The sequence below is a fragment of the Anabrus simplex genome, chromosome 6, assembly GCF_040414725.1.
Source record: "Anabrus simplex isolate iqAnaSimp1 chromosome 6, ASM4041472v1, whole genome shotgun sequence".
Taxonomy (NCBI): domain Eukaryota; kingdom Metazoa; phylum Arthropoda; class Insecta; order Orthoptera; family Tettigoniidae; genus Anabrus; species Anabrus simplex.
The window spans coordinates 228,468,313-228,493,499 of record NC_090270.1 but is presented as its reverse complement, the minus strand read 5'-3'; the positions used below and the strand labels follow the sequence as shown (position 1 = coordinate 228,493,499).

Genomic DNA, 25,187 nt, shown 5'->3' with positions numbered 1-25,187 from the left:
CCCTGGCTGTTCCAATATCGACCAGAACAATTTCCCGTCGATTGGTTGAAGGAGGCCTGCACTCCCGGCGTCCGCTCAGAAGACTACCATTGACTCCACAGCATAGACGTGCACGCCTGGCATGGTGCCGGGCTAGAGCGACTTGGATGAGGGAATGGCGGAACGTCGTGTTCTCCGATGAGTCACGCTTCTGTTCTGTCAGTGATAGTCACCGCAGACGAGTGTGGCGTCGGCGTGGAGAAAGGTCAAATCCGGCAGTAACTGTGGAGCGCCCTACCGCTAGACAACGCGGCATCATGGTTTGGGGCGCTATTGCGTATGATTCCACGTCACCTCTAGTGCGTATTCAAGGCACGTTAAATGTCCACCGCTACGTGCAGCATGTGCTGCGGCCGGTGGCACTCCCGTATCTTCAGGGGCTGCCCAATGCTCTGTTTCAGCAGGATAATGCCCGCCCACACACTGCTCGCATCTCCCAACAGGCTCTACGAGGTGTACAGATGCTTCCGTGGCCAGCGTACTCTCCGGATCTCTCACCAATCGAACACGTGTGGGATCTCATTGGACGCCGTTTGCAAACTCTGCCCCAGCCTCGTACGGACGACCAACTGTGGCAAATGGTTGACAGAGAATGGAGAACCATCCCTCAGGACACCATCCGCACTCTTATTGACTCTGTACCTCGACGTGTTTCTGCGTGCATCGCCGCTCGCGGTGGTCCTACATCCTACTGAGTCGATGCCGTGCGCATTGTGTAACCTGCATATCGGTTTGAAATAAACATCAATTATTCGTCCGTGCCGTCTCTGTTTTTTCCCCAACTTTCATCCCTTTCGAACCACTCCTCCTTGGTGTTGCATTGTCACTGTCAGTCAGTGTATATCCAGGCGTTTTTTAAGTACTATCAGGAGTGAGATCAGAACATTATCAAACGATCCTTATATACATCCATGGATTACTCACAGAATCCAACGAATGGTTTGATGATTCATCGGGTATTTCGTATAGTTATTTACTCCCAGGTTCTGTCTACCGCCATCCCAAACGGCATAAAGTCACATGACTCACAACCACAGAACTCATTAAACGAGGCTTGTAGTCGCAGTGGTGTATCCTCGATATCATTTATATCAAATTGGTTTTTAGTATCATCAAGTCTCAACACGTCATTCTGTATTTATCGTGCGTTTAGCTGTGCTCCCGCGTGATTGCTGTTGTTGCAAGATATATTTTTCGGAGGGGGTACGATAAAAATCTTGCCAACACTGCATAAAATGCAGTATAAAATATAAAATTTAGCAATAATAGGGGTCTTTATTAGTGGCGAAATTAGGACATTAATGCCAACTCTTACATTTAACCGTCCGGCTCCATGGCTAAATGGTTTGGTCCAGAGGGCCCCGGGTTCGATTCCCGGCCTGGTCGGGGATTTTAACCTTTATTGGTTAATTCCAATGGCTCGGTGGCTGGGTGTGTGTGCCGTCTTCATAATTAGAATTCATCATAGATAGGGCTCTATCCTCGTAGACGTGCAGGTCGCCTGTACGTCGTCAGCTCAAAAGACCTGCACCAGGCCTCTCCGGAGGCCTTACGCCATTAATTTATTACATTTAACTACGAAATATGAAATGTACTACAAATGCAAATACAAACCTATTAACTATGAGCGAACTGAAGCAAAAAGGAAGATTATCATATTGTATTACAATAGGCCTACTTGGTAAATTAGCGACATGTATAAGCTTAAGGAAGCAGAAAAGTAAGAGCAAATGAGTTATTCATTTATAAACTCACCGAAAAACTTAATTTCATTTACCCCTGAGCCTCTCTGCAAACCACGTTTGTGGAATTGCCTTTAAGGGCTAAGATTAACAGCCTATTGGCAAAGCTAATTCTGGAACATGCGACATAGAACTCCGCATGTGGGAAACAGTCCTCTCTCAAATCGAAAAAAAAAAGTGTTACTTTATTTTTAAATAAGATTCCAAATACATTTTTCCACGTCTGTAACATCGTTAGTTTTTGAGATATACGTATTCTCATAAAAATAATTCAACTCGTTCTTCAATTATTTTCATCCCTATTAAGTGGCTTTTCCGAAAAAATATGTTCCTTTATTTTTTAAGGAAATTCCAAATACCAATTTTCACGTCTGTAAAATCTTCAGGTTTTTAGATATACGTTTCCTTATAAAAGGAATTGAACTAATTCTTCACTTCTTTCCACCCCTCCCCCGCCCCTTAAGTGGACTTTCAGAAAACAAAAAAATACGCTTCTTCATTTTTAAAAGAGATTCGAAATAACAATTTTCACGTCTGTAACATGTTAAGTTTATGGTATCAACTCATTTTAAAATTTCACTCGCTTTTTCAATTCTTTTCATCTCATCAAATTGATTTTTTAAACGCGTTTATTTTGAAAGGGGATTCCAAGTATCAATTTCCACGTCTATAACATCTTCAGTTCTTGAGATATATGCATCCTCATAATGAGAATTCAACTCCTTCACTTCATCCCGTCCGTCATTAAGTGGACTTTCCGAAAAATTATACACGTTTCTTTATTATTTTGAATATCCTTTAAAAATAATGTTCACGTCTATAACATATTCATTTTTGAGATATACGGTGTGTATCCTCATAAAAAGAATTCAACCCTTTTTCTGGTCCTTTTCACTACCCTTAAATGGATTTTCCGAAAAGAAAAAAATACGTGTTTCTTTATTTTTAAAGGAGATTCCAAATATCAACTTTCACGTCTGCAGCTTATTGAGTTTTCATATAGAAGTAACCCAATTAAAGGACTGAACCCCATTTTCAGTCTCTTTCACACCCCATTAAGTGAATTTTATGAAAACCAAAAAGACATGTTTCTTTATTTTTAAAGGCGATTCCATGTACCAATTTTCACGTCTGTAACATCTCTAGTTTTTTAGATATAAGTGCCCTCATATAAGGGGTTCAAACCCATTTTCTCTTGTTTTACCCCCCCCCCGCCCCCTTAAGTGGATTTTCCGAAAACAAGAAAGATACTTGTTCCCTGTTTTTAAAGGAGATTCCAAATACCAACTTTCACGTCTTTAAACCGTTAAGTTTTTGAGATACACTCATTTTAAACATTCACTCCCCTTTTCACTCCCTTAGCGACGGAATATCCAAAAATCCTCCCTTAAGGAGCACCTGCATTGTAATGTAAATGTATCCTCAAAATTTCATTTCTTTATGACCAGTAGTTCTGGCTCGGCAATGATGAATTAGTCAGTCAGTCAGGACATGTTATTTTATATATGGTATATAGATAGATAGCTAGCCTGTTACAGGCTTCTCTGTACAATGCTTACACCGTACGGCAGTGAGTGAAGTTCATCTTTTATGTAATACGGAGACCATTTCTATAATCAGTTTTATGAAATGCTACTGCTTTGCACAAACTATATCCACTCTCGCAGCTGTCGGTGGAGTATTGCGTATCTGATCGGTCCAAGAGGCCAATTTATTTTATTTTCTGAGAGAAAAGGGTGGACACGGCATCATAAAAGGTGTGCTAGAGTAGAACCAATTACCGACAAAGCTACTCACCACAATGCCATACAGTCCCGACATATCAACACTGATTAAAAATATATGTATTTTTTTCAAATTATGTTATAACCTGTGGCAAGTAAATGGTATAAATCAGACGCGATAGCGTTCTCCAGGTAATGGCTACTATTAGAGTGTTCAATGAAAGCTTAAAACCAAGTCATAGGGCTTTAACAGTCCGGCTCCATGCCTAAATGGTTAGCATGCTGGCCTTTGGTCACAGGCGTCCCGGGTTCGATTCTCGGCAGGGTCGGAAATTTTAACCATCAATGGTTAATTTCGCTGGCACGGGGGCTGGGTATATGTGTCGTCTTCATCATTATTTCATCCTCACCATGACGCGCAGATCGCCCACGGGAGTCAAATCAAAAAGACCTGCACCTGGCGAGCCGAACTTGTCCTCGGACACTCCCGGCACTAAAAAGCATACGCCATTTCATTTCATTTTTCAGGGCTTTAACACACAAGCAAATTTTCGATGTGGAATAGAGTTGTAAGTTATATTGCGCAAAGCTGCACGCTTCAAGTAGCGTGGAATTGTGTAGAATAATTGAATTCTCAGAGCTGTAGGGATTCAATCCCTCCTTCACTCACGTATATTTTATGGTGTTCTCAGGAAGGCATTCCTTTATGAAGATTTGTCTGTCCTGATAATCTCAGATACCCTTATGACGAAGTAATAATAAATAAAGTAGACACAATAAATAATAATAATTTCGTGTGGCTATTTCTAGCCGAGTGCAGCTCTTATAAAGCAGACCCTCCGATGAGGGTGGGCTGCATCTGCCATGTATAGGTAACTGCGTGTTATTGTGGTGGAGGATAGTGTTATGTGTGGTGTGTGAGTTGCAGGGATGTTGGGGACAGCACAAACAACCAGTCCCCGGGCCACTGGAATTAACCAATGAAGGTTAAAATCCCCGACCCGGCCGGGAATCGAACCCGGGACCCTCTAAACCGAAGGCCAGTACGCTGACCATTCAGCCAACGAGTCGGACACGTAAACATTAACTACGGGGAAATGCAATGTGTATACTGCTGGCAACATCATGCTGGACCTATTCAGTCAAGTACTAGCTAAACAGGGTGGTCGGAAACAACGTAAACGCCTTCGAGCGTTGGTCATACTAAAACGTATTTTGAAAATATTACGTCAATATCTTACACCGTTGTCATTTTATCAGTTGCTGAAGTTAGCCAATGAGATCTTTTCGCGGGCGAATTCAAATGGGCTTTACGGGGCGGTGTTCCTAAATCTGCACGAGGTTTGGTCGGGCTTGAGAGCCATGCCGAGAAATGAGCATCAAACACTAACACACCTTGGGTTTCAGCCAATGCCACTGTAGCGTGCTTGATAGTTGCGGACAATGTCTAGGCCGAAAAATTGGACGCTCAACATTTTGTTGCTCGCACTTGAGTTGAAGTATTTATTCACACACAATCAGTTGCAATACGCACTCAGTCCAGGTGACTCAAGCCTCATCAAAACAGAACCTCAATCAGTTGTGAAGACGAACTTTCTCTCTGTGTGTATTTCAATAGTGAGATAGACGCGGTAATGAAAAGGGATGAGAACTAGTAAGGGAAGAAAGAGGAAGACGATGATCAAAGAAACAACAAAGATGAGACGATAAAAATCCTAAAGAAGTTTACTGATGTGAATGTGGAAGACGTAACATCTGAGAGAGATAATTATCTGGCAATGAGCGACAGCAAAATAACGGAATATTCAAACAAGCGTTCAAAATTGAACAATGTAGTGGAACGATTACGGCATCTAGTTGAATGGAACAACAGGATAGTGCCACGACGGCCATCAACTGACTGATAACTGAACGATTTCCTGGATGAAGACTGATTACCGAGGACGATTGGAAGTTTTTTTTTTTTTTTTTTTTTTTTGATAGCTCTTTGGTGCGAGTCCCGTGGCGAACACAAGGCCACTCTACTCATCTGTATCAGCGGAATGTGAAAAACCTCACATCAGCACCTGGACGATACACTAGCGGGGAAAAATCGGCTCTGTCGAAGTGAAAACAAGTTCACCCGTCAGAAAAAGAAAACTCCTCTTCGCTGAGCTATTAGTGATCTAATATGGCTAGTGCTAGTGGCAAGGTAGGTGTTATGTTGGCAGTTGTTGAGAAGCATGTTGTTAAGAGGAGGAATTTAGCAAGGCGAGATTGCATGTTACAGGATTAGGGGACCAGGATTTGTCGGGAGGGCATGGCTGGAATTTGCAGTGAGGGCTGATTTGAAATTAAGTTTAAGAGAAGTAAGAGTAGGGCAGAAGTGTCTTGGCTGGCTTGAGGAGGAGATGGTGCAAAAGGCAGGGGGGTGGAGTGATTGAAATGTGGTGGTGGATGACTTGGCTGGTAGAGGTGCCTGGAGTGCCTGTAGTGGGACCTGATGGCCCTCTTGATGAATGGGTACCCAGGAAACGACGCCGCATGCTGTCCCTCGCAGTTGGCACACTTCGGCTCCTTCCGTGGTACTTTGCAGTCAGTGTGGCGGTGGGGGCCGCCACATCTGTTACACCTGGTGGAATGTGTACAAGTGGCTGCAGTGTGATGTAACTGTAGACAGTTGAAACATTGGACTACCAGGGAGGGGCGAGGAGAGGGATGATTCTTGGGCTGCGGGTGGGTTTCTGGGTTCGAAGCAGGCGTGGGAGCAGGTGTCCGACGTCTACTTCGTCGTCTTCTTCTTTGCGGAGTCTGAGTGGCTTGGTTAGAGCTTGATCTGGGTTCAAGTGTGGTAGGTGAGAGGGAAGGGGTGAGCGGGGTTTGAGGGTCAGGAAAGTTAGGAGTTAGTAGGTCGGTTGGAGATTCCTTGGTTTCAGTGATAAGGTTCTGACTGCACGAGATGGGATCAGTTTGTATTTCTGAGTCTATGGTTGTTGGTGGTTGGGAGTTTGAATCCGGAAAGATGGGTTGAGCTGACATGGTGATAGGGTTGACTAGAATTGGAGAGGGAATGCTGGAATGTTTAAGTCTGTTGAGGATGGCCGGTATGAATTTATTACTGAGTGGAGTGATGAGGAGATGGCTATTGTGCGTTTCTTCGATGACAGCAATATGGCTACTGAGGATGGGTTCGATAGCTTCTATGATGGCTTTCCTGAGGAGGGGGATGGGGCCTGGATTTGACAGCGGGACGGTGAGGAAACTGCTCTTGGGACTCAGAGGGGAGGAGGTATTCTTCCGGGTGTAATGGAAGGGTTGCTCTTGGGGGGGAGGGTCTTCCGCTGCGATGACATCTTCTCCTTCTTCTTCCGAGTCCATGACGGCTTCCAGCAGTTCTTGATCGTAGAATTGAAAGACGCTTGCATTAAATGTGTCCTTAGCCAGTCAGTCAGGCAGTTGCCAGCCAGTTGCCAGCCATCCAGCCAATGACCAGCCAGGCAGTGGCCAGCCGGCCAGCCAATGGCCAGCTACCCAGCCAGACAGTGGCCACCCAGCCAACGGCCAGACAATGGCCAGCCATTATGTAGAGAGTGGCCAGCCAGTGGCCAGACACCCAGCAGCCAGCCAGCCAGACAATGGCCAGCCAGCCAGCAAGTGGCCATCTTGACAGTGGCCAGCCAGTAGCCAGACGTCCGGCTCCACGGCTAAATGATTAGCGTGCTGGCCTTTGGTCGCAGGGTTCCCGGGTTCGATTCCCGACAGGGTCAGGAATTTTAACCATCGTTGGTTAATTTCGCTGGCACGGGAACTGGGTGTATGTGTTGTCTTCATCATCATTTCATCTTCATTACGACGCGCAGGTCGCCTACGGGTGTCAACTCGAAAGACCTGCACCTGCCGAGCCTCGGACACTCCCGGCACTAAAAGCCATACGCTATTTCAGTAGCCAGACAGTGCCCAGCCAACAGCCTGCCAGCCAACCAGCCAGTGGCCAGAAAGTGGTCAGCAAAGCAGTGGCCAGCCAGCCAGCCAGTGTCCAGCCAGCTAGTGGCCTGCCAGCCAGTGCCCAGCCACACAGTGGCCAGCCAGCCAGTAGCCAGACAAGAGAAATCTTACCCTGGTCGGAATAATTCGAAAAGATAAGAAAGATGTCCCTGCTTTAATAAACGGAGCAAAGAGCGGAAGTATCCTAGTTACATTTTTGGATATTCTACCACGTCTACCAGTGTTTCTTACAAGCCGAAAACTGACAAAGTTGTTGTTTTGTTGCCTACAATGCACGACGATGATGACAAGTTTGATGAATCAAGTGGAGAACCTAATAAACCCGAGATAGTTACTTTCTAAACCACGCAAAAATTGGAGTGGTCATAGAAGAACAGAAGAACAGGTGGCCGGTAGTCCTTTTCTTTTTACTATGTATATTGCAGGTATAAATACATTCCTCATTTTCATAAGTAGTACTCATAAGACGTTCACCAGGATAGACCTTTTGTACACACTGGTAGCTGATCACTGTAAGCTTCGGCTATATCCCTCCAGCATTCCTAATAAATGAAGACAAGATTATGTGAAATATTTTCTTTCCCAAGGAAGCGGGGAATGGATGAGAGTGAAACGGATGAACACCAGCAAGAGGCAAGGTGCTTCTACTGTCCACAAAAAATAAAATTTAAAAAAATAATTTTTAAAAAATCGGAAAACCAAAACCATAAGCCAGACTTGTGCAGGGAGCACATAACAACCTGCAATAATTGCAATGAAAATGGAATTTATGATGATGAATAAGTAGTGAGGCTCCGTGGCTCAGGTGGCAGCGCGCCGGCCTCTCACCGCTGGGTTCCGTGGTTCAAATCCCGGTCACTCCATGTGAGATTTGTGCTGGACAAAACGGAGGCGGGACAGGTTTTTCTACGGGTACTCCGGTTTTCCCTGTCGTCGTTCATTCCAGCAACACTCTCCAATATAATTTCATTTCATCTGTCAGTCATTAATCATTGTCCCAGGGGAGTGCGACAGGTTTCGGCAGCCGGCACAATTCTTATCCTCACCGCTAGATGGGGGCTTCATTCATTCTATCCTTGACCCGGTCGAATGACTGGAAACAGGCTGTGGATGATGGATAAGTAATGCTAAGGAGAACAGTGGAACAAACTAACAGTGCTCTGACTTAAATTTATGAAATATTTTCCAAATAGGGATTTTTGAATATTTGTGTAACTAAAATATGCTACTAAAATAAAAAATTCTAGTTTTGTGGATAGCAGCTCGTACTGAAATGTGCTAGTATATACTAACATGAATAATATTAATAATAATAATAATAATAATAATAATAAATTATAATAATAAATTATTATTATTATTATTATTATTATTATTATTATTATTATTATTATTATTATTATTATTATTATTATTATTATTTTCCTGCCGCTTTTTCCCACACCTGTGGGGTCGCGGGTGCGAACTGCGCCGCACATGTGGATTTGGTCCTGTTTTACGGCCGGATGCCCTTCCTGACGCCAACCCTCTATGGAGGGATGTAAGCACTATTGCGTGTTTCTGTGGTGGTTGATAGTGTAGTGTGTTGTCTGAATATGATGAGGAGAGTGTTGGGACGGACATATACACCCAGTCCCCGAGCCAGAAGAATTAATCAGAAGCGATTAAAATCCCCGACCCGGCCGGGAATCGAACCCGGGACCCTCTGAACCGAAGGCCAGTACGCTGACCATTCAGTCAACGAGTCGGACAATAATAATAATAATAATAATAATAATAATAATAATAATAATAATAATAATAATAATAATAATAATAATCGTCAAACAGGTAACAACGTCAGTAATAGCTAGGAGTGACAATAGGCCTACTTACAGTAAAATTCACTATGGCGGGAAAACCCCGCCAACGCATGAAATGACGTCATAGTTTACGCGAGACCAGCAAGAAAATGAGATGGTAATATTTATATATGCCTCTGCTGGCGAGATGTAGTGTTTACAGTGCACTATGTCTTCTGGTATGGGCTATATCAAATTTGTTACTTTCATTGACCTGTCACAGTCTCATCCTTGGCTTTGACAATATGAAAGTGACTGAGGTATGAGTGATGCTAGTAATACCATTCCTTATGCAGCCAGTCCCTGTTATGAATGGTGTGAAAATATCGCTCATAGGGTCAGTTGGTGCATACATTTCAGTGGGCTTGGCAGACTGATATGTAAGAGCAACTGCTGGCTCGGTGAGGAAAGCAACAGGAAACTACCTCACTCCTCGTTTCCCTAGTACGCCTCTTCAGTGACGCCTAGGCTATTTATGACAGCTGTTGGCGAAGCTGCAGAGGATCAAACCAGCCTTCGGGCTGATTACCCAACATACATACAATATTTATATATTTTCTCTATTATACTGCAATTAATTGCGAAAATAGAATAGGACCAATTTAAAACAATAACACTGTGCCACTTATCTAGAGAAGATAAGATAATAAAGCTTCTAAAAGCACACGAAATTAACGATTTATACAAAGTGAGGGAATCTCCACTATGTGTGTAACTACATTATTATGTTTAAGCATGTAAGACACGTCATTTTGAATGAGCAAATGGGGTAAAAGTACCTCGTAGGACGTATTAGGAAGGGTTGTAAAAGGTAACTTCCAACAGTACTCCCGGAATCTTCACCAACGCTTGCAAAATTGTGTACTGTAGTCCTACAAGGGTGTTGGTTTGTAAGTGGCTGTGGATTGGTGTTTTCAGACTTACCCCATGAGGATTTATTACATAGGGCTGCTCATGGTACAGGTGCCTCCATCTGATTTTCTTTTTGGGTCTTTCAATCACTGAAACTTGAAAATCATCCACTGTAATATTTTAAGTACTTGAATACTACTAGTGAAATCCATAATCGAATGTAAAGTTACTCAAGTTGCCCACCCTACTGCATTAAAAACGTCTTAAATAATTACGGTATTATTTTCAAAACTTCACACGAAATTTTAATTCACAATGAAATGTCAAGAGTGGTTTTGAATTGACACTTTCACCTCATCACAAAAGATAAACTGGCCTGTATCATCACACAAATTTGGAAGAGATCCAAGTGTTTGGTAATATTATTCCGAATTGAAATACTTGATGAAACTAACTAATGGCGCATTGTACAGTGCAAATATATTTTTATTAAATTAACTTTAATTTTCTGAACCTACGCCCTTCTCTTGCCATTTGCTCGGTCAAAAAATGCTGAAGTTGTAACTGAAACTCTATGATACAATTAATTCAGGTATATCCTAATGTGACACGACCGAAAAGAGGGACTCAACAACTAAGACTAATTTTGACTCTAAAATACCAAATTTTCAGTAATGTGTAGATCTCATACGGATGATAAATGGCGCCTGCTCTACCACAGCCCGGCTAGTTCCACTCCCCCCTCAACCCTACGCCGAGGGTTTTTAGAATATTTTCACAATAAGAGTGTATACGCCAAGCTCTGGTAACTTTGGATCCTGCCTGGTGCTTTTTCTATTGATTGACCAGTAGATCCTTTTTTATGAGATATACACGGCCGAAGCTTTGGAGAGAGTATTTAAAAACTCATTACTTTTCGTCATCTCCTAATGGTGAAGGCGTCAGAACGCGGGCGTGTCTAGAGTATGTTACCATGGCGCCATGTCCATCACTATGTGTGAACAATCATTACAACAACATGGACTTTCCGCTAATCACACACAATCGTCAACTCAAGGTCTAGTGCCCTTGGATAATTGAATGTCTGAATGATGTTGTGATCTATCAGATAAGGCACTCCTGCTACATGATATGAACAAGAAGATAAGAATAAGCGGCGAAATCAATGCGATGAATGGAGATTAAATTTAATGGTGGGCTGGGAACAGCCATTACTCGGGTGGGAGGGTAGCAGGTCTTCCGGGTTTCTAAGTCTCTGGTAGAGTGTCGGTTTCTGGATTGCAAGTGCACAGCAGAGGTCGTTAAGAGTTCTGAAGGGTGGGAAGAAGTCCATACAACACTCCAGTGTCACCCCGTGTTTACCTGTTAAAATTACTTAAAGCTGAGCCACTGGTCACCCACCGAGCTCGATAGCTGCAGTCGCTTAAGTGCGGCCAGTATCCAGTATTCGGGAGATAGTAGGTTCGAACCCCACTGTCGGCAGCCCTGAAAATGGTTTTCCGTGGTTTCCCATTTACACACCAGGAAAATGCTGGGGCTGTACCTTAATTAAGGCCACGGCCGCTTCCTTCCCACTCCTAGCCCTTTCCTGCCCCATCGTCGCCATAAGACGTATCTGTGTCGGTGCGACGTAAAGCAACTAGCAAAAAAAAAACATCACCCAACAGAGTTCCGTTTTCTATGTCATCTGGTAGAAAAAATAAAAAACGTCGAAACTGAATATCAGGCCACCTAAATTAAAATGTCTGCATACAGCAGTGTATTGACCTTCTGGCCTTGTGGTTCTGGTTTCGTTTCCCGACCGCATCTTCGCATCTTAATGGTGAACGGTTAGTTACCTTGGCTCAGGGAAAAGGTGTTTGTACTGCTCACCTATCTTCCAGCACACTAACACTCAATTTCCTATAAACTGCAGACGCCGCGTACCTTGTCGAAGACAGTCTTACAACAGGCTAGTAATAGCCATTCTAGCACCAATTAATTGCCAAGTCACACAACAGTGCGGAACCTATGGCTAAAATTTTTCTGAGTCCGTCCTCGTATGTGCTAAGTTTATGACAACAACAACAACAACAACAACAACAACAACAACAACAACGACAATAATAACAACAACGTCAATTGAATCAGTTGTTTCTACAAGGGGATAACTACGCAAAAATGGAAAATACAGTTTTTTTTATCTGTGATACAGGGTTTCTGTGGTTCACAGAGGTGTAAGAAGCGTAAGGGGTGAATGGGTGGAGCATAAGTTAACACAATAAGTTTTGAAATTGTATATCTTTCTTTTTTTTTTCTGAATTTAAAAGTTGATAAATAGGAGATCTGAATAAACAGTAACAATCTCATAATGAGGTCGTTAGCTCCGAATATCAGGTTCAAAACTTGAGAGAATTACAAATGAAAAAAATTACATAGAAAAGAGCTGAATTGCTCTTGTCAGGTACCAAATTTACAAAAACACGATTTGCTCTTATCTTTTACACTACAAGGGAGTCTGCGCTTCAACTATGTAACAGTTCAGCCTCGCAGAGGCATCAATTTCTAATTGCGCACTTACAACCTGTCGCTTGTTCTTAATTAAAGAATTTAAACAATGTAGCCCCGAGGTGAGCTTAGCTATTGCTCAACAGTTTATAACTTCCTGTTCCTCAAGGGAACTTCACAGCAGAAACAATTCTACACACCACAATAAATTTACAGGGGCACAATTGCCCATACTAAATGACCTTAATGACAAAAGACAAGGTTGGTTGTAACCGACGATAAACAAATGGAAAGGAGGCGAAACATTTGCACTCCTTCTAGAAATACTAAAAATCCTAAGTGGGCTTATGGCCCAATGTTACAGAGGCTAAGCCTATTCTACACCGGGGTGACTAAATGAGAAACATTAAATACCAAAAAGAGTGTTAATATTTTTAGAGGTTTACAAACTTTAGTCACCCCATACAAGTTGAATGGGAATCAACAGAGGGTAATCACTCTTTGTTCCCTTACGTTACATATTTCCGCGTAGGGAATAGAACAGACTTGCCGAAAATTCTACATTTAAACCACCCGATTTAGATATTTACATGAAATAAAAGAGGTTGAAACCTTCCCCTCAAACTATCTGCAGGAGCTATCACATGTTTATGAAAATTCTGCTATTAACTTGCTTTGCTGGGCCTTCCAAACGACGCCCGCGGCCTCTGCCCCTTTAGTACATGCTGCACTCAAATAACTGGAGCAAAATGAAGACAATACGGCCCTAAAGCGCCCAGATTTTATAGGATTTTTGAGAGGAAGATTCCAGAACTCTTTACTGATAGGCTGGATTCCTGTACATACCCCCAATTTTAATTGGCTAGGGAAAATATTTACAAATTTCTGATAGGATAATTACTATTCAAGAAGGAACCAATAGAAGTGTTGACAACTTTGATACATGAACTAAAGAATCTTCAAAACTTTAGGTTTGCCAAATATGAAAATACACATTTCCTAATAAATTAATTAGAGTTCGACCCGCTATGGGGAGCAATGAAACCTATGACAGAAACTTCTAACGGTGGTAAACTAAAGTACAGTATCTTGCATAAAGTACAGTATCTTGCATAACCAGTTCGAGTTAGATTACACAGATGGCCTTTTAGAAGGCGCGCAGTTTAACTGGCCGGAAAAGGTGTACCACGGTACAATCTGTATCACATATTTTTGGAAATAGACGCTTCGATTGATGTTAAACGATGACTTCTCCAGTAGGCTACCTTTTTTACGTTTAGAACAAGGCATTAACATTAATTTGAGTTTATTGCTAATAGAGGACAACTCCAGGAGTTGACACGTTTTAGAAATAAACTCGCTTTTGCTGTTCGCGGATCCGCCTCCAATTCCCCAGTTGTTATTCATTAGTTGAGGTAATTTGGAAAATTACTGTCGCGAAACGGTACGCCGTATCGACGAACGGATTGCTCCCCCAGACGGCCCTTTTCGTGACTTACACGTCTGGTTCTATGACTTTCTCTCGTGTATCGGCGATTTATAGCATAGACAGAGGTAAACCTTTCGATGTGGGGCAAATTTCGTACCTTTTTCACAAGTTGAGAAATTATTTTCCTCCTCTAATGGACAACAGTCTTGAAACTTGGAGGCGTATGGAGGGTGAAACGATCTGCAATTCTGGTTCGTTGAAGTTTTGTCGTATCTCCATCAGGTGCACCTTAAATGGGTTTAGAATCTTCGATTAGGCTGAAATTTGACATAATTACACGGCAGCAAGAATCATGCAATTTGGCTTGCATATGACCCACGGACGTGCCAGTTATTCTGACGAATTTTATGATGCTGCTCTATGTAAGGCATAAGAGAACGAGATAAGAGTAAAAGTCTTAGGACCAAAATTGTACATCTCTTCATGAGAGGTGTCGAGTGTGTTGTCCGTATTGCGATACCACTTACCATTTATCCACAAAATACCTCGAAACGATGATCTGTACCGTCATGAAAACTGCCTGCACATTTCGATATTTTTCGGAGATAAAAAGTTAAACACTGGAATTTTTTGGAAATTCTCCGTCGGTCACGGGCTAACAGGTATAATTTTGCCAAATTTCAATTTTCTAGCGCTCCCAGAAGTTTGCGTCCGTCAACTGTTTGGGGAGGGAAGGGTAAAAATAAAAAATGAACTTATTGGAATTTTTCCTTAGGTTATACCCTAATATCTATCAGTTTGCAGAATTTCAAGTGTTTAGCTCATCTGGAATTGGGTAAACATCAATGTCAGTGAGCCATTCTGGCTTTATATATATATATATATATATAATAAAAATTAAGATAAGATGTGTGAGAGGTCTATATGTACGTCATTGATCACTAAATCTAGTTTTAAGGTTTACGCGGCGAAAACAAGTAACATTTCAGATAAGAACTCCTTCTAGGAATACTAAAAAAAAAAAAAAAAAAAAAAAAAAGCAGTTGTCTCCGCTGAAACAATGGGAAAACGTACAAAAGTTCCGTTAGCTCCGTGACAGTTTCCGCGTTAGGCCCCCTATGGGGGGATTATACTGACCAGGGCCCGGATTTCAATGACATGTCATCTTTTAACTGGTGTATCATGTTTATAGCTCACTTATAAATAAATAAATGATGATGATGATGATGATGATGATGTTTGTTGTTTAAAGGGGCCTAACAGCTAAGGTCATCGGCCCCTATAAATAAATCCTGATCATGATTGCTTTCGCTGATTACTGGTTGGACTTCGTGTGACCGCACGAATTACATCTGCAAAGTACCATATATTTTGAGTAATTATAACGTGTATGTTATGTTTATGTATATTTGTATTGTATCAACGCTCTGACAAGAAATAATAATAATAATAATAATAATAATAATAATAATAATAATAATAATAATAATAATAATAATAATAACAAAGGTTAGGTTCAGTAATCAGTTCGGAAACGGTGACATAAAATAACCTTATACAACTCCTATCCGTACTCTCGAAATCCACATCCCTACCAGACATTGCCTCTAATCTAGATGGGCTTGCGATGAAAGAGGGAGGTACTACCATTGTACAAAATTTACATTTCAGTGATGTTGTTGAAGTGTCCAAGTACTAACATGCATGAACGTGCTTGTCAGTTCCGATTTGCACTGTGTGCGTTTTATTTATTCGAGTGTGATTCACTTCAAGTGTTAAAATGCCAGCGAAACAAACATCTAAATCTGTCCACTGAAGGAAAATTATTTCACAATTTGGCGCGGAAATGAAATGGCAAAGTGAAATGGCGTATGACTTTTAGTATCGGGAGATCCCAGGACGGGTTCGGCTCGCCAGGTGCAGGTCTTTTGATATGACGCCCATTGGTGATCTGCCCGTCGTGATGAGGATGAAATGATGACGAAAACAACACATACACCCAGCACCCCTGCCAGGGAAATTAACCAATGATGATTAAAATTCTCAACCATGCCGGGAATCGAACCCGGGACCCCTGTGACCAAAGGCCAGCACACTAACCATTTAGCCATGGAGCCGGACCTTTGGCGGGGATATTTCTTTTCCTACAGATGGTCAGATACCTTTCTAAGAAATATACGAAGTGAAAGGGGCAGTAGATAAAATATTTGTATTATGTTGGGTATTCAGCCCGAAGGCTGGTTTGATCCTCTACAGCTCCACCAACAGCTGTCACAGATAGTCTAGGTGTCACTGAAGAGGCATATAGGGAAACGAGGAGTGAGGTAGTTTCCCGTTGCTTTCCTCACTGAGCCAGAACTTGCTATTACATATCAGTCTACCATGCCCACTGAAATGCATGCACCAACTGACCATATGAGCAATATTTTCACACCATTCATAACAGGGACTGGCTGCATATGGAATTGTATTACTAGAATCGCTCATACCTCAGTCACTTTCATATTATCAAAGCCAAGGATGAGACTGAGACAGGTCAATGAAAGTAACAAATTTATTTTAGCCCATACCAGAAGACATAGTGCACTATATCCCGCCAGCAAAGACATATACAATATTTACCATTCAGAAACATGTGGTAAAGAATATCAGTGGGTTGCAGGATCGCATAATATCCTAATATGACGACGTATAGATGCTCACTTATTTTGCTCGTAAGAACTGCATTTTTATATAAACTTTATTGCGCACAAGTTGTACAATATTAGGATACATTAATCAATACAGAGGTCTATGATTGATTTCACGCGATTTTTACACGACAGTACGTGATATCGGTCACAATGTTTACCACAGAATTCACATATGCACATCGAGTTCGGGTCGTGGTATGTCTTCGACCTATAGATTTTGTGATGGTAGCCATGGACTGCCATGGAATTTACAAAATGTCTCAGCTCCTGGTTTGTGCCTGTCCATCCTCTGTTCATCATGGCCTCTGAAGAGTAGAACTCTGGCCATATCTCCTTCTTTTTCTTCTCCCTCTCCAACCGCAGTTTCTTGCAGTTGTCTGTACAGGGCAGATTGAATTTCCATCTCAGGTCCTCTATTAGAAATGTTTCCCTCGCGAGTTCGTACGCTAGTCTTGACTTGGTGTACTTTGAAATTCCGAGGGCTGCTTTCAAGAATCTGGCTTTCACTTTTTCCATTCGCATTAGGTCTTTATAGCTTAACTTTTCCCATGTTATCTCTATTCCGTATGTTAGAATAGGAACGATTTTGGCTTCAAAGAGGGCTATAGCTGTATCCAGGGAAAGTTTGCTTAATGACATGATGTCGTAGATAGCTTTGGTTGCGGCAGCTGCTCGTTGTGTTGTGTGAATTCTGAATGAGTGTGCTGTTGTCTGGACCGTTACGCCCAGATATTTGAAGCTGTTCGTAGTTTGTAGAGGTTCATGTTTGAGGTAAATTTTGTCCCTTGCGGATAGGCATCCTCCATTCCTGAAGGCCATGTGTACAGTCTTTTCTGCGTTTATTTGCATTTTTAAAAGGCTAAAATATTATTAACTCAGTTGTTCGTGTATTTATTATTATTATTATTATTATTATTATTATTATTTGATGACCCTTATTAATTTTGTTCACTGCATTGCGAGTAAATGGTAATGCATTATGTACTATTTTCCTTCATATATTTCTGTCATTTTCTCACTCATTTTAAATCATTTTTTGACGAAGGTCCGTTTCGACATTTTATATATCATCAAAATCCTGTCCGTGATACTGGCTCCCACTTTTCATTTAACAAAAGCTGGAAACTTCTCCATCAGCGGCATTAAGCTTATACCGTACTGGAAAAGTTCCCATCAACAAGATGATGTTGCAAAACTGTTGAAATATTATATCAAAACCATAGTACGAAAACTTTTCAAGATCTATTCAAGACATGGTCTACCATAGAGGAGAATGAAGTAGACTGATGGGTAACTAGTGCCTAGCCAATGTTTGTGAAGCATATGACCGAGCTCGATAGCTGCAGTCGCTTAAGTGCGGCCAGTATCCAGTATTCGGGAGATAGTAGGTTCGAACCCCACTATCGGCAGCCCTGAAGATGGTTTTCCGTGGTTTCCCATTTTCACACCAGGAAAATGCTGGGGCTGTACCTTAATTAAGGCCACGGCCACTTCCTTCCCACTCCTAGCCCTTCCCTGTCCCATCGTCGCCATAAGACCTATCTGTGTCGGTGCGACGTAAAGCAACTAGCAAAAAAACAAAAAAACAAAAACAAAAATGAAGCATATGGACATCAAGCAAATGTAAATCTGTTGGAAACATGCATTTCGCCTTAAACAATACCTAGTAAGATTAAATGCAGTTTTCTGTTATTTATGAACTCCTTATTTTCATCTACTTACAAGTAACAAGCTTACAGTTTCTTGTTATTTTCATTTATTTCTATAAGGGGGACATGTTTACGTCATAAAATCACATATATAAAAAACAGACAAAAAAGTGACTGAATGGGTGGCTGAAGTTCTCAAAAATAGAACTCAGAGAATTGGTGTAGGTAAAGCATTATCTGATCCCGTAATGATTGTGGGCTGGGGTCCCGCAAGGCAGTGTTACCGGACCTCTGTGTTTTCTTCTTATATATAAAAATTAGATGAGTAAGAAACTGGAATCTCAGATAAGGTTCTTTGTGGATGATGTTACACTGTTAGTCGAGTAATAAATATTACATAATTGTGAGCGAATGCAAGAAGATCTCCACAAAGTTGAGAAATGGACAGCACGCAATGGTATGATGATTAACGGGGTGAAAAGTCAGGTTGTAAGTTTCATAAAGAGGGGAAGTCCTACCAGTTTTAATTACTGTGTTGATGGAATGAAAGTAACTCTTGGAAATCACTGTTAGTACCTAGGTGTTAATATAAGGAAAGATCTTCATTGGTGCAATCATACAAGAAAAGGAGAGGGCGTATAAGTCACTGGTAAGATCACACCATTAGAATATGGCTCTACAGTGTATGGTACCTTCACCAGCATTACTTCATAGAAGAACTGGAAAAGATCGAAAAGAAAGCACCACGATTTGTTCTGGATGATTTCCTTCAGAAGAGTAGTGTTACGAAAATGTTACAAACTTTTGGCTGGGAAGACTTGGAAGTAAGGAGACGATCTGCTCAACTAAGCGGAATGCTTCGAGCTGTCAGTTGAGAGACGGCTTGGAATGACATTAGTAGACGAACAAGCTTGAGTGGAGATTTTAAGAGTAGAAAAGATCATAAAATGAAGATAAAATTGGAATTCTAGAGGACTAATGGCTGCAAATATTCGTTTATAGGAATTGGAATACGGTCATATATCAAGGGGGATGTTCGATAAATTTTCAACTTTTTGAAATTAAGAACAGGCTAGGTAAAGAACTGTTAGGAAATTTTCCACCTGGGTGACAGCCTAAATGCAGATCAATGGTGACTGATTTATTGATTGATTGATTGATCAAACTAGGGAGTATCCAGACACATATCCGATAAGGGACTCTAAGCAATGATCCAAGAAATAGTATTGCGTTAATACAAAAATATGTAGAATGTTTTCCTTCTTAAAAGAATTGCAAACTAAGAGATATTCTCTTTTAGAAATAAATGTCCTTCAGTGGAACAACCAACTTTATGTAAAACTCGTTGCAGGACCGTTAGGAAAGAAATTTTCCGTGGATCGTCCGAAGTGTAGGGTAATACGTATATCAGAAAAAAATCAATACCTGTTTCTAACAATATAATTCTTCTTTTTTTTTTTTGCCAGGCCGTTCCTCAATCATTTGAGGTTCAGCGCTAATGAGGATTAAACCCAATTTTATGGCCAAATGCATTTCTTTTTTTCTTTTTTTTTTTGCTAGGGGCTTTACGTCGCACCGACACAGATAGGTCTTATGGCGACGATGGGATAGGAAAGGCCTAGGAGTTGGAAGGAAGCGGCCGTGGCCTTAATTAAGGTACAGCCCGAGCATTTGCCTGGTGTGAAAATGGGAAACCACGGAAAATCATCTTCAGGGCTGCCGATAGTGGGATTCGAACCTACTATCTCCCGGATGCAAGCTCACAGCCGCGCGCCTCTACGCGCACGGCCAACTCGCCCGGTAAATGCATTTCTTGATGCCAACCCTATCTGGGGGAAGTATTCCCTACTGCGTGTTGTATCTAGGTGTCCGTTAAGACAATCACAAACTCCCCGTCCCGGAGCCAGAGAAATTAACCATACCCAGTTAAATTCCGCGGGTTGGCCGGGGATCGAACTCGCGGCTCTCTGAATCGTCGGTGAATCATTCAGCTAAGAGCCGGACTACAGATACTGATATAATAAATGTGCAAATATATTTCGATGCTTCTGAAACTATTAGGTCTTTTTTCCTACTTGCTTTACGTCGCACCGACACAGATAGGTCTTATGGCGACGATGGGACACGAAAGGGCTAGGAGTGGGAAGGAAGCGGCCGTGGCCTTACTTAAGCTACAGTCCCAGCATTTACCTGGTGTGAAAATGGGAAACCACGGAAAACCATCTTCAGGGCTGCCGACAGTGGGGTCCGAACCTACTATCTCCCGAATACTGGATACTGGTCGCACTTAAGCGACTGCAGCTATCGAGCTCGGTACTATTAGGTCTGATCGAATCGGTGTAGCCTATCTGGACTAAATCTCACACACAATGACTATCTCTCTGTTACGTCATCTAGAAATCGTAACAATCGATGGCGGCACCAAACTGAGGTGTACTAGGCAATATGAGGATTGAGGCAGTTTGTTACTGCTTTCCTCACTAGGGCAGAATGTGCTACTGCAGCACGACTGATCCTATGAACAACACACCTAGCGTGACCAACCGTCCAGTAAAAGGTATTTTGTAAATGTCCCCCAGCGGGACATCATTTCGCTTAACCGAAACCCGGCTTAACCGAAATGATCTGGCAAAATTGCATTTTAATATTTTTTTCCTCTCGTTCTTAGCCGTCGTCGATATTGGTGATTATCTTGCTGTATGTGCTGAGAGCTACTAGGCAAACCCTATTTTTTTTATTATGACTTATGCAAGAGTGTACGTGTAGCGAAAACGAAACAGTTTCTTACGCATTAGTTCGGTCCATGATGTAATTTTTCTTGAGCAAGCAGGAATTATTATTATTATTATTATTATTATTATTATTATTAATATTATTATAGGGGCTGCCTGGCCGAGGAGGTAAAGGCGTGCTCGGTTGGCCCGGAAGGACGTGGGTTCGAATCCCCGTCAGGAAGTCGTGAAATTTAAGAAACGAGATATCCACTTCCGGAGGTGCCTATGGCCCTGAGGTTCACTCAGGCTACACCAAAAATGAGTACCAGGTTAATTCCTGGGGGCAAAGGCGGCCGGGCGTAGAGCTAACCACTCTACCCCATCACGTGCCGCGGTTAACAATGGTGGAAGCCTTTACCTTCCCTCCTCCAAGGACCTTCATGGCCTGTACGGAGGTATCTTTGCCTTTGTTTGTTATTATTATGACTGTATTACTACTATTAAACGTTTTCATCCCTTCCCTGAAGGGGCACGCGCGAGTTTTTTTCATATCCTCTTTCTTACCTATATATGACCTTCTAGATACCTGAAATAGCGTATTTTAGCAAAATGAGCTCGCGAAATATCACGAAATCTGATTTATTGCGCGAATTGAGCAAATAATCACGAAATATACCCCATTTGGTACGAATAATGCAAAATATTATCGAAAATGATCACCAGAAACGTTTCAATTTCAGTTGCTTGATATCGCTGTATATTCCAAATAGAATTCTTTACACAAACGCACGCAAATCGATGCGCACTGTGTATCGGAAGTAGGTGTATTCAGTTCCGCGATCTTTAAGACAATCGATAAAAATCGATATATGTTATCGATTCCAGCAAATGACATTGTGGTCATAGCAACAACGATCATGTAGCAAGACCTGTCTTCGATAAAACAGTGCGCGTTATATTCTTTAGCAGTGTGGAGTTCGCTACTGATGAAACTTAACAGTCAAATGCCCAGCACTTAATTATTAAAATGCCGAAAACTAAAGTGACAACAGTTTTTTCGAACCCGAGGAATACAAGAATGAGGGGTTCTATGTATTTGATCTGCAAAAAGAATACTAATAGGCATGGGCGCCCGTATGAAAGTTTGTAGGTGGGAGGGGGGGGGGGCGGGCTAGACCTGGGGGTTGTAGTATTTTTAATATTTTGGAAGATGAATGGCGATTTGAATTCCGCGCTAGAATAACACCCACAGTATCCCCTGCCTGTTGGTCGGGGCGGTACTGCCACTTCTACATAATACCGACTTTTAAATCATTTTCTTGAAAGAAAAATACCTGACTAGGCCTACATTAGATTTCTGCCTTTCACTGAGAGCTTGAGGGGGACCACGGCCCCCCTTGCCCCCAGGGCATGTGCGCCCTTGCTAATGTGTAAATACTGTAATGTTCGTATTAAGTGGGAACGAAAGGATACGTGCGATAAACACTGCAGGGAATCAGAAACGCATAAAAAGAAGAAGAATGAAGCAAATGAACATCATTCTAAGCGGCAAATAACAATCGGCGATACTCTACACATCGCAAAGAAGTTGAAAAGTGATAGGGAACAATTTGTAATAGACAACAAAAGCATTCATGCAAGCTGACATTCCTCTTGAGAAACTTGATAATCCTGGCATGAGGGAGTGGATGAAGAAGTATATTGTAAATAAATCACCGGGTTGAGTAGTAATAATGTTGTTTTTTACGTCCCACTGACTACTTTTACGGTTTTCGGAGACGCGGATATGTCGAAATGTTGTCCCGCAGGAGTTCTTTTACGTAACAGTAAATCTACTGACACGGGGCTGACGTATATGAGCATTTTCAAACAACACTGGACTGAGCAAGGATCGAACCTGCCAACTTGGATTCAGAAAGCCAGTGCCTTAACCGTCTGAGCTACTCAAACCCGGCCGGGGTATTTGAAGGTGCTTAACTACGACGGACCCATGTCGATAGATTTACCGGCATGTAAGAGAACTTCCGCGGGACAAAATTTTGGCAACTCGGTAACTCTGAAAACCGTAAAAGTTGTCAGTGGATGTAAAACCAAAACATTAGCAAGTTACTGGTATTATAGTATTAATAGTATTCCTGTATTCATTTCTATACTTTTTTCTACAGGTGCTGGTGATCTTCCATAGGCAAATACTTGCCGCCAAAATTACATCCCACTTGTTAAAGCAGAATGTGAAGAGGAAGTGAAATAAGCTGTGAGAAATAGAAAACTGATAATTCACTGCGATGAAACTACCAATCGGAAAGGCGAAGCAGTTTTCATAATTCTGTTCCGTATACTTCATGTAGATGCCCTATACGTTGCTTCAGTGAAAATTTTGCAGAATGTTGATTCGCAAGATTGTTGTCAATATATAAACAATGCAATTGTGAAGTACTCTGTAGACTACAATGATGTTGTCGGCATATCCTCTTACAGCACTCCATATATGACAAAGTGTGTGCGTACTCTCAAAGGCTTAATATCAGATAACTTAGTTCACGTGCAGTGTTGGGCCCACAAACTAGATATCATAACCAAGCTTGTGCCCAGCTACTTCACCAGTCTGAATAAGTGTGTAAGTATGACTAAGAAAGCATTCAAAAATACCCGGAAGCGCAAGCATAGGTATTTGAAATTCCTTCGGGAGAAATACGGTCGCGGCGAGAAGACGGTCAAACTTTTCCGATGCCCGTATTAACCCCCTGGGGATCCTGGCTCGATTCAGCTGTCTATTTACAAGAATATCTCTGTGATCTGGTTGAGTACTTTAAAGAGTTAGATGATGCCAGAGATGCTGTAAAATATTTCAAGTAAAAATGAAATGAAATGGCGTACGGCTTTTAGTGCCGGGAGTGTCCGAGGACAAGTTTGGCTCGCCAGATGCAGGTCTTTTGATTTCACTCCCGTAGGCGACCAGCGCGTCGTGATGAGGATGAAATGATGATGAAGACGACGCACATACCCAGCCCCCGTGCCAGAGTAATTAACCAATGATGGTTAAAATTCCCGACCCTGCCGGGAATCGAACCCGGGACCCCTGTGACCAAAGGCCAGCACGCTAACCATTTAGCCATGAAGCCGGACAATATTTCAAGTATCTAACCAGCAATGAGCAGAAGGCTATATTGTGTGAAGCTACCTGTGCTAAGGAACATTGGACCTCTGTATCTCAGTTTGTAACAGTGCTAGATGGATCACACTATCCAACTGCCCACAAACTCACCTCTAAACTAGTCATTATAGTTGGAGGATTTGATTTAGTCAGAAAGTTAGTTTTAGATAAAGAGACTACTGTTGCCCTGAACCAGCTTTCAGGAGAAAGAAAAGATAGATAAGAAAGAACAATCAAGAATCTGGCGAAAAAATGCACAGAAAAGCTGAAAAAAATTATCGAACAGGATCCAGCACAAAAGTACTATTTCAAATCACTGCGGCACTATTTTATCTTCCGAATGTGCTCAGCAATGAAGTGAACTCTACTCTCACGGACAGTGTGAAGAGCATTCCTATTCTTGCTAGCATATCCTCGAACAGTTTCTTCCAGGGCTATATGGCTTTGCAAAATGCTGCGAAAGCACATCTGGGGGAGGAGAAGAAAGAAGACCTCGTTAGTGAAGTTTTAGGAGGCTTGATTGAAGACCACAGTGAATTTGCATCCAAGTGTTTGCAAGCATTATGGTTTCCGACGTCTAATGTGGACGGTGAGAGGGGCTTCTCTGCTTACACAAAGATACTTTCTGACTGTAGTACAACTCTGCATGCTGATAATCTTGAAACAATGCTTAGTTTGTACTTTGGAGACAAGTGCATGTCCATGTAAAAAAATGTAACTATGTATAAATTCATATTACAGGGCAGATCATCTAACTTTATTTCGAGGTATCAGTGATTTATATATTTGTTTCTATAACATTTTGTATATTTGGTTGTTCTAAGATTTAATAACAAGCATGTATTATAAGAGTTTTCTTTAAAAACCCTTATCACAAAA

At 41.8% G+C, this 25,187-nt stretch overlaps 1 protein-coding gene across 1 annotated transcript in view; it reads right to left on the bottom strand.

Annotated features, from left to right (window-relative positions):
* Positions 1 to 6,862, bottom strand: part of LOC136876369 (sodium-independent sulfate anion transporter) — a 94,404-nt gene extending 87,542 nt beyond the window's left edge. Inside the window, exon 1 of the mRNA XM_068228268.1 lies at positions 5,985 to 6,862. Coding sequence (XP_068084369.1) covers positions 5,985 to 6,862 — 878 coding nt within the window. The remainder of the gene's footprint in view (positions 1 to 5,984) is intronic.
* Between the last annotated feature and the right edge of the window lie 18,325 nt (positions 6,863 to 25,187).